Consider the following 13,899-nt stretch of genomic DNA (forward strand, 5'->3'; position numbering starts at 1 on the left):
TTGAAAAACAGCGAATGTTATCTTTGAAGATTTGTTATAAGAATGACCAGAATAATTGTTGTTCATATTTTATTTTTGAAAGCTTAAATTAAATTCTGAAGAATAAATGGAGATCTAACATGAGAAGCCACTCAACAATTGATAGAAAAAAAGCAATGTAGGAAAATATCTAGAAAAAAAAAATCAGGAAGAACTTCATGAGAAATGTCTTGTCGAAATGATTTAGGACTTCCTGGAAGAGTTCTCAATAGATTTCCTGAAATAGTCATTGGAGGTATTTTGAAGCAATTCCAGAGACAAACCGGAGATGAATTCATTGAAGAAACCATATGAAAACAGCTGAAAGAAAATTGGCGTGTTAACTCCTTGATGAATTCTGTAGTTTAGAAGATCTTTTGTATGAATCATTGGAAGATCTGCTAGAGTAACTATTGGAGAAATCGGTGGAAGAATGTATGGACAAATCTCTGAAGGAAATCCCAAAATATAGTATCTAGGACAAATCTCAAAGTTTTCCGCTTCCAAATGAATTAAGGCAGTTCAGTTGGATTTTCTGCAGCAAATTTTGGAATTTCTCTAAATATTCCCTGAAAAGACTCTGGGGGATTTTCTGGAAAAATCCCTGAAGAAATTACTAGGGGAATTCCTGAAGCTTGTCCTCGAGGAATCTGAAAATAATAGCATAAGAGCATCTGCTGGTTTTAGTAAAATATAGAATCACTGCAAGAAGGGAAAATAGTGACTTTAAATACCATTTGTTTAAAAACGAGACTTTAAAGAAGTTCCATAAAAATAGAGACTTTTTAGACACATCAAAAGAGTGACCAGATCATTGATGACTTACACAACATGGCTTCAATATTTGGAAAAAGCATTGTAGGTTCACTTATGATATTCGAAGTATTATTTTGCTAAATATCAGATGCATAAGATCTAGAACTTCAAAACACGTTCTTGAAGTGGTCATCTAACTATTCATATCGCTTAGTTGTAAGAACAGCAAAAAGCCACCGGAGGAAGCAAACTGGTCTCCAATGAATTATTGAAGGTTTTGTGGCCGACAAAGCGCACTCCACAAAGAAACACAAGACGCTCAAGAAGAAGTAGAGCAAAACACAAACAATACGGCGATTCGTTTGTTGGCACTTTTGGCCCAGCGTTGTCCACCTTGCACTTTTACGAATACTGAGTACCCTCGCAAAAAAGTATCACTGCGTATATTAGCGATAAGAACAGTTGATGCTAGGGCGTTGTGTTAAGTGCAGAGGTAGCACCTAGTAAAAGATATGGCTCCCTTCGTGAATGAAATATATGACATGAATCATTTGCACTTGTGCTAAAAAAAACACGCAATCCTAAAAGGGTTAGATAAGGACGCTTATGATGGATGATTTCTCCATTTACTATATTCCGGGGTACGTTTTCAGTATGAGTCATAGTTCACATTTTTTCAGTAAACTCAAAATTTGGTTAATGAAATTTAAAGTCAAATATCATTCCAATCAGACATCAAGATACAAAAGAAGAGAAGAACCTGTTGATGAATCTACTTGAAGTCGTGGGCAGGCATTGCAGAATTCGCACTCATTTGAATTTGAAGCACGATAAAAGCAAGCGAAGAAAAAACATTAAATCTGCATCGATCCATGATCGCAAGTTCTAACAAGTATGATCAATAACAGCAGCAAACGAGAGCCACAAGGAGAGAACGATGATAAAACCAATTTATCTCACTTATTTACGATTAGAGATTGACGTTTTATTTTACTGACACGATAAACAATCCTAGAACACACGAATAGAAATTCTATCTCGCAGGTTTGGAGCTTTATCATTCACTGTTATCGCCCCGATCTAATCAAAGCTGCAGCAGAGGATGATAAGCAGACTCTCGTGATGTGCTGCGGATCATGATTGTTACAGAGAGCGATGAGTGAGAGATACTCTCAATTTACTCAGCATTCAATTCCTGGTCGCGGGAGAAATACTCCCATATCCGCATATTTGTAACATTCAACAAAAATAGGTTTTGAGGAAATGGAGTACCAAGTGTGTATTTTTATTAGAAAGAAACTGAATTTTTTTAAAATTACCTGTAACAGTGGTTTTTCGAGTTTTTTACGCTCGAAAAAAGTGTAAGATATAGGGTTCCTCATAGATATTGAAAAAGGTAGCTTTTATTTCAATGTTAAAAAACAGTATTTTTAACAGAAAATCGTTTTTGTATTTCAAAATACTGTGTTCTGTTAATCCTCGAACATCCGGATGCCCTCTATAACTTGAGCCTGAAAAAGACAGGAACAGGTTCGAAAACATTTTATGATGAACCATATTCTGAACCAATTCGAAAAACCAAAATGTATCTGTATGTCCCTTTTTTGCAGATTGCAATGAATCACTCCGGATAATCGAATCCTCCGGATCATCGAACCACTAAAAGCAAAATTAAAATCTGTGATAAAAGAAATAAAAGTTATCTTTTTCCGTTGTTTTATTTATATAATGCAGTGGCGTAGCCAGAAATTATTTCTAGGAATAGAAAAATATAATTTTTGACCGTCATACACAAAAAATCTTTTTCGAACCCCCTTTTCTTACGTACGCCCAAAACTGCTAAACCATTCATATTGTATAATGCAATAATAAATTATATCAAAATTATGCATAAAAACTGAAAAACAAGAATATCAAAAAATATATTTCGAATAATCGAGTATAAAAACCCGGATAATCGAGTCCGACATGTATTTCAAGGTATCTTAGAAAACATTCCTACAGAAATTCTTCCAGAAAAAATAAGATTTATTCTAGGATTGAAGGTCTCATAACAATTTTTCAGATACCTATATCTTCGGTTTCAGAACCAATCCTTCATCAATTACCCACAGAATATCCCTGGAAAAGCTCCATACATTCTTCCATGGATTATTCCAAAAGAAATCTATTAAGAATTCTTCAACGAGTTTAATAATAAGATGAACCAGAATCTCGTCATAAAATTCTGCCGAAATTTCGAGGTCCTTCAAAGATTACTTGAATTATTTTTGAAATAAATTCACAATGGATTCTTCAATTTAAAAATTCTCTCAGAGTTTAGAACCACAAAATGATACAGAATTTTTCAAGTAACTCTTCCAAGAATTCCACTCGAAATATTTAAGGGATTTCCTCTAGAAATCCTGCGGGAAATTATGCAGGGTTTCGTTTGGTAGATTTTTCAATAATTATTTCAAGAGATCCGTAGATCTTTAAAAAACTTCTCTCTTGCAGGAATTTATCGATTGTACGACATTTCCCAGAAACCCATTCCCCAGAATGACGTTCCCCAGAACGCCATTCCCCAGAAAGGGACATTCCCCAGAATTCCATTCCCCAGAATAGGACATTACTCAGAAAACCATTCCCCAGAATGGGACATTCCTCATAAAAAAAATATAGGAAATTTTTGGGCTGTTAAAATCCAGGTAAATGGTAAATAGTGAACACAAATAACTGGAAAATTTAGGGAAAATCAAATTTTAGCTTTCATGGCTCAATTTTTTTTTCAACGACAAAACTTCCTGTTTGTTATAGTCTTTTATTAACTAAATGAGAATCTACAAATTAATATATCAAGAAATTCCAGTTCATTACAGCGCCAACTATGGTCGGAAATGTTATTAGAACCGTTTGGACAATTTTCATGTATTTGGATGACTTTCTCCTAACAAACTTCAAGCTCGTAAAAACCCCACCTTAGAGTTGATGGATGCTGCTCCGCATCCATCCTCTAATTGATTAAAGTAGTTTGCTGTAAAAAGGAATTATCAAAGACAAAGGAAATTTTCTAGTGTATTTATATTTCATTATTCTTCATAATTACGAACACAATAAACCTAGGAAGAACAGCTAATGTTCAAAAGAAGAGAAAACATGCTATGAAAGCAAAAAAAAAACAAATTCCATCAATTTATTTCGTGAATATAAAGAATACTACAGTAATACAAGTCACCTAAAATACAATTAGAAAGAACAGCCATTTTTAAAAGAAGGCAGAATAACTATGAATACAAAACTAATAATTTTTCGAATAGCTTGGATAAAGTTTGATCATAAAAAAGAGTATAACATACATATTTAAGAGCAGTTTATCTTAAACAGTTTTTCTACTTTTCCAAGAATGTCGGTTCCCCGAACGCCAGTTCACCAAATACTCCGTTTTCCCGAATAGCCCAATTCCCCGAAAAGTTTTTAGCTCTCATAATAGCCATAACTTTTTGTGCTTCAAGGTGATGAACGAACCGGTCATCTGATATGCACCCTTCTTTACACACTTAAATTATTTCACCGACCTCAGTAAAATTTTTCGCCGAGAACCCAACAGCTGAGAATACGGTAATTTTTAACGCCGAATTTCGGTACTTATTTTACCGAGATTTCAGCAATCCAAATTTTTAGCCGAGATCTCGGCGAACGTTACCGAGATTCGGTGAACGTTTACCGAGATCTCGGTAAGTTTTACCGAGAATCGTCAAATGATTACCGAGATATCAGCTGTTGGGTTCTCGGCGAAACCGTTTAAGTGTGTACTGGATTGGTGATTCTTCCGAGTTTAACCGATCTTGGCATTTTTGGCAATGATCTTATAATCTCCTCATTTTGATTACTTATAAATCTTGCTAGTTCAGAACCCAGTCCCTAGTCTATTCTTGTACCTGTTTACACTGCATCGCTTTTCGAGGCAACAGGTCATTCGGGGAAATGGCTTTCGGTGAAATGGGTCATTCTGAGACCTGGCATTCGGGGAAAAGTAACACAATCATGTTGAACAGCTTATAAACAGCATTTTCTCTATAAGATTTTGGTCGGGTCTGGCCATGAATCACGTAGACATTTATTTAATATTTTCAAGACCACTTCATTCTCGCTGATCATTTGGGCCGTAATCTTTGGCCAAAACCTTCTCACCCCATATATGACCAAATAACTTGTGGGGGACTTCTTAGATGGTTTGCCTGAGACAAGCAAACATTTAAAAGGTTTTTTTGGACTCAACTTGTATTCGCTTGAGATCCATAATGATGATTTTAATGAAATAACATTTTGGGTGAATTGATGTTGATGTCCGGAATTCATAGCGTCTGGGAATTCAAATCAGTTCGATAAGTTCATTTTTTTAACGACAAAAGACTTAAAAAAAACCAAATTTATTTCTTTCCGCTATTTAAAAATGTATTAAAACAATTCTGGGGAATGGTTTTCTGGGGAATGGTTTTCTGGGGAATGGTTTTCTGGGGAATGGATTTCTGGGGAATATCTCATTCTGGGGAATGGGATTCTGGGGAACGTCATTCTGGGGAATGTCATTCTGGGAAATGTCCTACAACCGAATTTATCATGTTTTTCATCAGTTATATCTTTAAGTTTCTTAAATGAATATCTACCGGGGTTTTTTAATCCCCACCAAATATTTCTGAAAAATTTCCTTTGCACCTTGGACAAATTTCTAGTGAAATCCTGTACGAATTCTTTGAGTACTTCTTTGTGAATTTCAGAGGGTAGCTTTGGAAAAAAATCTGAGAGTACCATTAGAAAAGAATCTGGTTTAATAGTTCAAGGCATTCATTTATTTAGTTGACATCTCAACAGATAACACTGAACCAACAATTTCACGCCACAATACTCGGTTCGTGGCCGCATCTCTCCATCCCACATTGGTCTAGTTTTGAAAAATCATGACAGAAATTACGAGTTCTCAATATTTTACTAGTTTTAACCATTACAAGTGTTTTGGAACTTGATTTAGGGTGGAAGACTCTATTTTGGGTAGTCACAAGTTTTTGGTTAGGGCAAAATTCTAACAAAAATGCTGTTTTCATACGTTTTTTGACTGTCAACTTTTTCAAACAACTATCGCTCAGATAAACTTAGGCAAGAAGAATCTTCTTCAGTCGATTTCTTAGTCTTAAACGCGCGTCTGAGCAAGATCGTTGACCAGAAAAAATATGCTGAAACTAAAATTTGCACGGGTTTTGGTGAAAATTGATTAGTTGAGTTTTGAAGCAAAAATTTAGGTTTTTGGACATGTACAGCTATTTAACGTCTGAACATGTATTCTCGTTCGTATTTTCAACTATCTGATATAGTGTTTGCTTTTGTTTTCCATCAAAAAACTAAGTTTGGAAATGGGGTTTTTGCTAGCTACTAAATCTGGACCAATGTGCATCCTCGGTTCTGCCTCACGCTCGCCAAATCGATGCGCACTTGATCCGCCCACCTAGCTCGTTGCGCTCCAAGCCCTCTTGTACCAATCAGATCCGAAGCGAACACCATCTTCGCAGGGTTGCTGTCCGGCATTCTTGCAACATTCCCTGCCCATCGTATCCTTCCAGCTTTGGCCACCTTCTGGATACTGGGTTCGCCGTAGAGTTTGGCGAGCTCGTGGTTCATCCTTCGCCGCCACACAACGTTTTCCCGCAAACCGCCAAAGCACCCGATGTTCGTAGACTCCAAGTGCTTGCAAGTCCTCCTCGAGCATCATCCACGTTTCATGACCGTAGGGGACTACCGGCCTTATGAGCGTTTTGTACATTTGGTGTGGGGGTAATTTTTTTTGCCGCAGCTTCTTGTGGGGGCCATAGTAGGCCCGACTTCCACTGATGATGCGCCTCCGCATTTCATGGCTAACGTTATTGTTGGCCGGCAGCAAGGATCTAAGGTAGACGAACTCGTCGACCACCTCAAACGTATCCCCGTCTATCGTAACACTGCTACCTAAGCGAGCCCTGTCGCGCTCGGCCACAACAGCTAGCATGTACTCTGTCTTGGACGCATTCACCGAATAGGTCATAAGGCTGAATGAGTTAAAACATTATAGAAGACATCTGCTTTCATAAATGATCTTTCAATGCAATTTTTTAAAATTATTTTGATATAAGGAAAGACTTAAAGATGAAGCTTTGCTGTATTAGGAAATTAATTCCAATTTTATAAAGACTAGAACGCGCAAAAGTTAGTCGACAAAAAAATCGTATCTTTTAGTCAAAACTAATAATACAAAACCGTCTTATTTTCTTTTGGTAACCTAATTCATATATTCAAAAGAAAAAATATTCGTTTATTATTTTGGTTTGCCAAATTCGAACTGCCGTCCTTTCAGGTTAACCTCTATCCGTAAAATTTTGCACAGTGGTCTCATCGACCTTATTCGCCGCTGAACGCCAATTTAATTTGAACTGCTCAGTGCTTGGATTTTGATCCGAATAAGCCGATCGAACAATATTCAGAGAGTGTTACAGTTCGCGAATCACAACAGTTCATGGCACATCGCATTCGGAGCGCCCTATGAATGTAAACATTCACTCTCTCGTTTGGTACGTGGCACGAGAGCGTTCAAGAGCAGCAACTCTCACAGATTGCAACAGTATAGAGCCATTCGGGTGATTTATGTTTTGCAATTAAATTGGTAATAACTTTCATATTTTCTGGTAATGCCGCCTTTAACAACCTTATTATAATCCATTGGACCATTGAACACCCCTTTAGTTGCAAACATAGCACAGCAAATAAAAAATATTCGCCTCTGTTTCTTGATCAGAATGAGAGTGGGTCAGCGAATGTTACAAGTGTTGACACACAATGATCGGCGCCAAAAAGTGGGTGGTGTGTGTCTGTCTTATTTTCGTTCATGGCTCGTTATCTCCCACGAACGATAAATGTCATGCGTGTTATTAAATTATGGCTCGTGTATCAATGATCATTGAATTTTCCAAAACCTGAAACTGCTGCTTGTTTTCCACGGATTTATTAGTTGTTTTGAAATTCCATCTGACCAAGGCCCAATACCGTTCGATAGGACGGAATTCTGGGCTGTTGGGAGGGCTGTGGTCTTTGGGTTCCAAAACCACGTTTTTCGCTTCGTACACGGGTAAAAATGCGGCACTCAAAACAAGCAGAAAAGGTCATGATTTTGGGAGGAACGTGTATTTTCATGTTATGAAAATACACCATGACCAAAGGTCATGAAATCATGAATCTTTTTACCGTAACGCCAGCTGTACGTTACGTTTCCAAAGCGTAAATTCAAATCATCAAATCATAAACTATGTATGCTGGAACCATGAAATAAATTCATGAAAACATAAACACTATTCATGGATTTAGATACCTGTCATTTATGATTCCAGTTTTGTTGATGAAAAGTGGAAATTTGAGTCATGAAATCATGACGCAGGATCATGAAATCATGAATTAAGTTCATGAAAACATACAAACGTCAATTATGATCCCAGTATATTTGTTATAGGTAAACAAATAACATGAAAATGGATTTTGTGCCGGTAGTTTCGGAATAAATTGTGAGAAGAGTCAACTTAACGAGTGCCACATCTTTGGCAGGAACGCGAACATCCGGTGGTTAGGTTTGCACGCAAAATGTCAATTTAAACATCAATTGAATTGGCACATCGTCCCTGCGCTGCAAAATGCTGGTGGATTGTATTGGCGATGGAAAAATCCTAAACGACTCTGCGGGCGTGGAAAGTGGTAAAGATCATCCGGCTGCCGAAGGTTTGTGTGAGCTGCTCTATTGTAAGATGTGGAGAACGCATCACATCCGAACATTTAAATCCGCCGACGCATTTGTCAAGCAAAACCTTCGTCAATCATCCTCGGTACTGAATGATCAGTGTGAAAGCTTGTAAGTACATATTCGCACATTTGATAGCACCGGCAGTTTAATTGGGTCATCGGGAATGTCATCGATATGATGGCAAAGTTCTGACGAGCATGGTATTCAAATTAATCACTTCCGCAAACAAAACTTATTTATAATTTCACTGAAAAAAAAACACTACCGATCGCAAAAGACGTGTTGACTTAAATGAAAAAAGTGACAGTTGGATTTATGTAACGCCCTGAGCTCACAAATTCTTGATTAATAGTAATGGTTTCATGACTTATAGTCATGATATTATGAAACATAAAATTTTATGATTTCATGACTTTTTGTTCATGATTCCGGAAACGGATTTTTTTCCGTGTACCACTCGATTGCCTTTTTCCCATAATGACAGCTCGCCAAATCTGGCCAGAATACCACAGGTCTATTATGTTGCTTTAGGAATGGTAGAAGACGCTTTTCGAGGCACTCCTAGATGTAGATCTTATGATTGATGGTTCCCGTAGTGATGGAAACGTCACTTTTTAGACCACAAGAACGTATGACGTGCCAGACGAGATATTGTCTCGGAAATTTCGATAGTTTTGAAAATTTCGCCCACCCTTTTACTGATCTGGTTTAACTCCTGCCCCGGAAGCTGTTTCAACATGAGTTTCGTGAGAGAACCTCGAATTCTCTTGCTGTGCGACCAAATTTTTGACACACTGTTTTTTCTTTTGTAATTTTTTGTTCAACCACAATTTTGTAAAAAAAATTGGCTTGTTTATACATTTATAGCTTGGGTGAAAATAGTTGAAACGATGAGTAACATATCTGCAAAAAAAACTATAAATACAGCTGATATTTCAATTACTAAAACTTTCGTTATTTTGAGCGACTGCACCTGGTGTTTAAATTTTATCCTTTGTACTGTGAGAAAAATCAAATTTAGTAATAATAAAATTGAGGATATTTGTAGTTCTCTGCCAAAATGTCATGCCGATTGCTCATAAAGAAACAAAGTTACAGCATGCCAAAGTTGAGCGTTTTGTATGGAAATCGGCTTCCACTACTATTTTTCTGAACATGAGTATGACAGCAAAACTAGAATGAGGAGGCTTATTAAAAGAAGAAGTAAATGAGTCACATGACGCCAGGTACAAAGACATTGGTTGTAAGAACAGTGTAATCCGAAAGCAATTTCAACAGAAGAATCTCCGTTGAAAACATTAACGCTGAGCTACCATAATGAGCAAGAACGGGCTCATGTTTGTTTTTAAGAGTTTCGTTTATTACAGTTAGCTCCATTGAAAACATTATTTCTTCTATGGTGATAAGCTTACCACCACTAGAGTGCTTGAGGACCACCTATATTCTAACGAGCCCTCTTCAAAAATGATTAAAAGTATTCCAGATAATCAACCAAAATGCTAAAAAAACATAAACAAATCATTGAAAAAACTGCTCTAATTGAGTTTAGTAGGATTCGGTCTAATGATCCATTCGTACGTACTTCGGCGTGATAGTCCATTCGGAATAATGTCATTCGGCTTAATGACTGTCGGACACCGTATCAAACTATATCATTTTTAAAAACAAACTCAGACCTGATCAAGCGAATCATTTGAAGGGTAAGGCTAACCTGAAGTCGAAAATTAATTGACAACATTCTTTCAATTCGAAATCGCCTTTATTTGTAAATGAAAAACTGATTCATAGCGAAATTACTAAAACTGGCATATAAGTGGCCAATATCCTCAGAATAGTTTGACTTTCAAATTTGATGACCTGGATGAAACCAGTTCTACGTTGTTGCGGAGAAAAACAGAAAAATTACTCAAGACCAAAGCTCGTCCCATTGTCCAATATAATTCTCACATAATGTTCATATTTGAAGCCCTAAAAACACGTTGAAGTGGCAACAGAATGTTGAAAGTTGTTTTTACCAAATCTGAACCAGCGACCTATCGGAATAACTTCGAAATGGTGGACATTTCGGATATTTCCAATGATACCCAAAATATTAAACATTCACGTGATTCCATCGAAGCTAAAAAGAAAGCAATTAGTTGCAGCATTTTTAAATGTTAGAGTAAGGTGGGGCAAAAGTTCGACCTTAGTGGTATAATCAAAATTGTCAGGAAAACAATAGCAGTTAAAAAAACAAATACCATACAGTGAACCTTCAACATATTGGCTATAATTTTTCTGAGCAAACTTGTGTCAAAATATTTACTCATTTTTAGTTATAACAGTTTCAAAATTGATTGTCTTATTCGAACTTTTGCCCCACCGGTGGGGCAAGAGTTCGAATCTAGTGTGGGGCAAAAGTTCGCTGGCTAAAACACGAAATATCGATCCTTTTATGACAGGCATACCTTACACCAGCCGTAAACTTAAGTTTAACGAAAAATACACACTAAATTTTCATCAAAAAATTGCCCAAAACCGAGTTAATTGTAATATACTCAAAAATATCAGTTTTTTGCAAAACTAAGTGGAAATGTAAAATTTTGGTGACAATTTTCACACGATCAGACAAATTTAACTGAATTTGAAGTAATATGTGCATTTTAGGCAATTTGCAAATTTTTGCGTGATTTTATACATGGGTCGAACTTTTGCCCCGCTGATTCGAACTTTTGCCCCACTATGGGCCAAAAATTGTTTTCAAGCATTTATGCAAAAACTAATACACCTCAAAGCAACCTTATGATAGGTCTAGAAACGCCCTTACATAAAATATTGAAAAAGATTTTATCTTTAATTAGTTCCATGCAACGAAAGTTTGACCAAAAATTACAATATTCACGTCGAAAAACAACAAATAGCCATAACTTTTCCAAATCTCAATCGATTTTTATGATATTTGGATTGAAGGTCTCTTACTTGAATAGCATTCAAACCACTATGACATTTATAAGATTTGCTTTGAATTGAGCTAGAAATCTTAAAAAGAAACTCTTACCCCACTCGAACTTTTGCCCCACTTTACTCTATCCTTTTGCTGGACGGATATGGATCAATAAAAACTACTTTTACGACATTAGATTTTTATCACACGGAAAAAAATCCGTTTCCGGAATCATGAACAAAAAGTCATGAAATCATAAAATTTTATGTTTCATAATATCATGACTATAAGTCATGAAACCATTACTATTAATCAAGAATTTGTGAGCTCAGGGCGTTACATAAATCCAACTGTCACTTTTTTCATTTAAGTCAACACGTCTTTTGCGATCGGTAGTGTTTTTTTTTCAGTGAAATTATAAATAAGTTTTGTTTGCGGAAGTGATTAATTTGAATACCATGCTCGTCAGAACTTTGCCATCATATCGATGACATTCCCGATGACCCAATTAAACTGCCGGTGCTATCAAATGTGCGAATATGTACTTACAAGCTTTCACACTGATCATTCAGTACCGAGGATGATTGACGAAGGTTTTGCTTGACAAATGCGTCGGCGGATTTAAATGTTCGGATGTGATGCGTTCTCCACATCTTACAATAGAGCAGCTCACACAAACCTTCGGCAGCCGGATGATCTTTACCACTTTCCACGCCCGCAGAGTCGTTTAGGATTTTTCCATCGCCAATACAATCCACCAGCATTTTGCAGCGCAGGGACGATGTGCCAATTCAATTGATGTTTAAATTGACATTTTGCGTGCAAACCTAACCACCGGATGTTCGCGTTCCTGCCAAAGATGTGGCACTCGTTAAGTTGACTCTTCTCACAATTTATTCCGAAACTACCGGCACAAAATCCATTTTCATGTTATTTGTTTACCTATAACAAATATACTGGGATCATAATTGACGTTTGTATGTTTTCATGAACTTAATTCATGATTTCATGATCCTGCGTCATGATTTCATGACTCAAATTTCCACTTTTCATCAACAAAACTGGAATCATAAATGACAGGTATCTAAATCCATGAATAGTGTTTATGTTTTCATGAATTTATTTCATGGTTCCAGCATACATAGTTTATGATTTGATGATTTGAATTTACGCTTTGGAAACGTAACGTACAGCTGGCGTTACGGTAAAAAGATTCATGATTTCATGACCTTTGGTCATGGTGTATTTTCATAACATGAAAATACACGTTCCTCCCAAAATCATGACCTTTTCTGCTTGTTTTGAGTGCCGCATTTTTACCCGTGCAGAATCATATCACTAAGTATAGCTGAACTTCAAATGAGATTCCAGAAATTAAAAACTTATGTGCCGGCCTATAACTGTCAATGTCTGAACTAGCATTGGGCATTTCTGAAAATCGATGTTTTCATTCCGATTAATCGATTGTTTTCAATCGATGTTTAGAGCATCCAAAATCAAGTGAATCGATCATTCGATATTTTGTTTCGGTTCATTAGGATGAGTTTAACAAATATTTTCTAGTGAATTGATGAAAAGTCAACTTTATTTCAAACCAGCCTTGGAGTGTTTATTCTGTTCTATATGATTTCAAGCATGATTTAAGGCGAAGTAGGCCGTCATTGAAATTTGTACGCGTCGTTGATGATTGTTGTTAATTCATCTCACAATTTCGAATAAAAGAAAATCAGTTGGCTTTGCACTGACACAACTGAAAAAGTATAAGCATACTTTATGCATGTTAGCGCGTACAGTGATACTTTTTCAAGTCAATATAAACTATCAAGACTGAGTTATATCACTTTGAAAGGCAAGCTGAAAAGTTATCATTGCTGCCAAAACGAATGACGGGCTACTTAGCCTTAATTGATAGATGTAAAAACGGGTACAAATGCCTTTACTCTCATTAATTTCAAACTAATCTGGAGATCGAGTGTATCCATGTTCTGAGCTCCAGAACAGTTTGGGTGACCAAAGTCTACTGAATACTCACATGATACTATTAGATATTCCAAAAGATTCGCTAAATAAACTCAACATAGCAAAACAAGAGTATGATGTACCTGTCAATCCTAAGTTTCGGGACAGTTTAGAGAACCTATAATATTGCAGGAATTAGGTTTCAAAACGCTTTACGGTTCAAAACAACTCTTATAATTTCGAATGAATCATTTAGGTATTTATTTTGTTGAACTTCTCTTTGTTCGTGATGTCCTGGACTGCAGATGAGCCCTTAAACGTATAAAATCATTTTTTTCTGATTTGATTCTCAGTTTACAATAACGAGATAAGGACAGAAACGGATCATACTCCAAATTATTACATTGATATTATTGTAGCAAGAATTAAGGTTATGTGAGTCGACGCC

At 36.4% G+C, this 13,899-nt stretch overlaps 2 protein-coding genes across 3 annotated transcripts in view; both read right to left on the reverse strand.

Moving 5' to 3' along the window:
• The window catches only part of LOC110678198 (40S ribosomal protein S20-like), a 39,557-nt gene extending 27,301 nt beyond the window's left edge, over nucleotides 1-12,256 (reverse strand). The window contains exon 1 of the mRNA XM_021850826.1: nucleotides 12,042-12,256. Coding sequence (XP_021706518.1) covers nucleotides 12,042-12,256 — 215 coding nt within the window. The remainder of the gene's footprint in view (nucleotides 1-12,041) is intronic.
• The window catches only part of LOC5571208 (xaa-Pro dipeptidase), a 365,701-nt gene that overhangs the window by 194,913 nt on the left and 156,889 nt on the right, over nucleotides 1-13,899 (reverse strand). The gene's annotated exons all lie outside the window — the stretch shown is intronic.

This window comes from Aedes aegypti, chromosome 3, assembly GCF_002204515.2.
Source record: "Aedes aegypti strain LVP_AGWG chromosome 3, AaegL5.0 Primary Assembly, whole genome shotgun sequence".
NCBI lineage: Eukaryota > Metazoa > Arthropoda > Insecta > Diptera > Culicidae > Aedes > Aedes aegypti.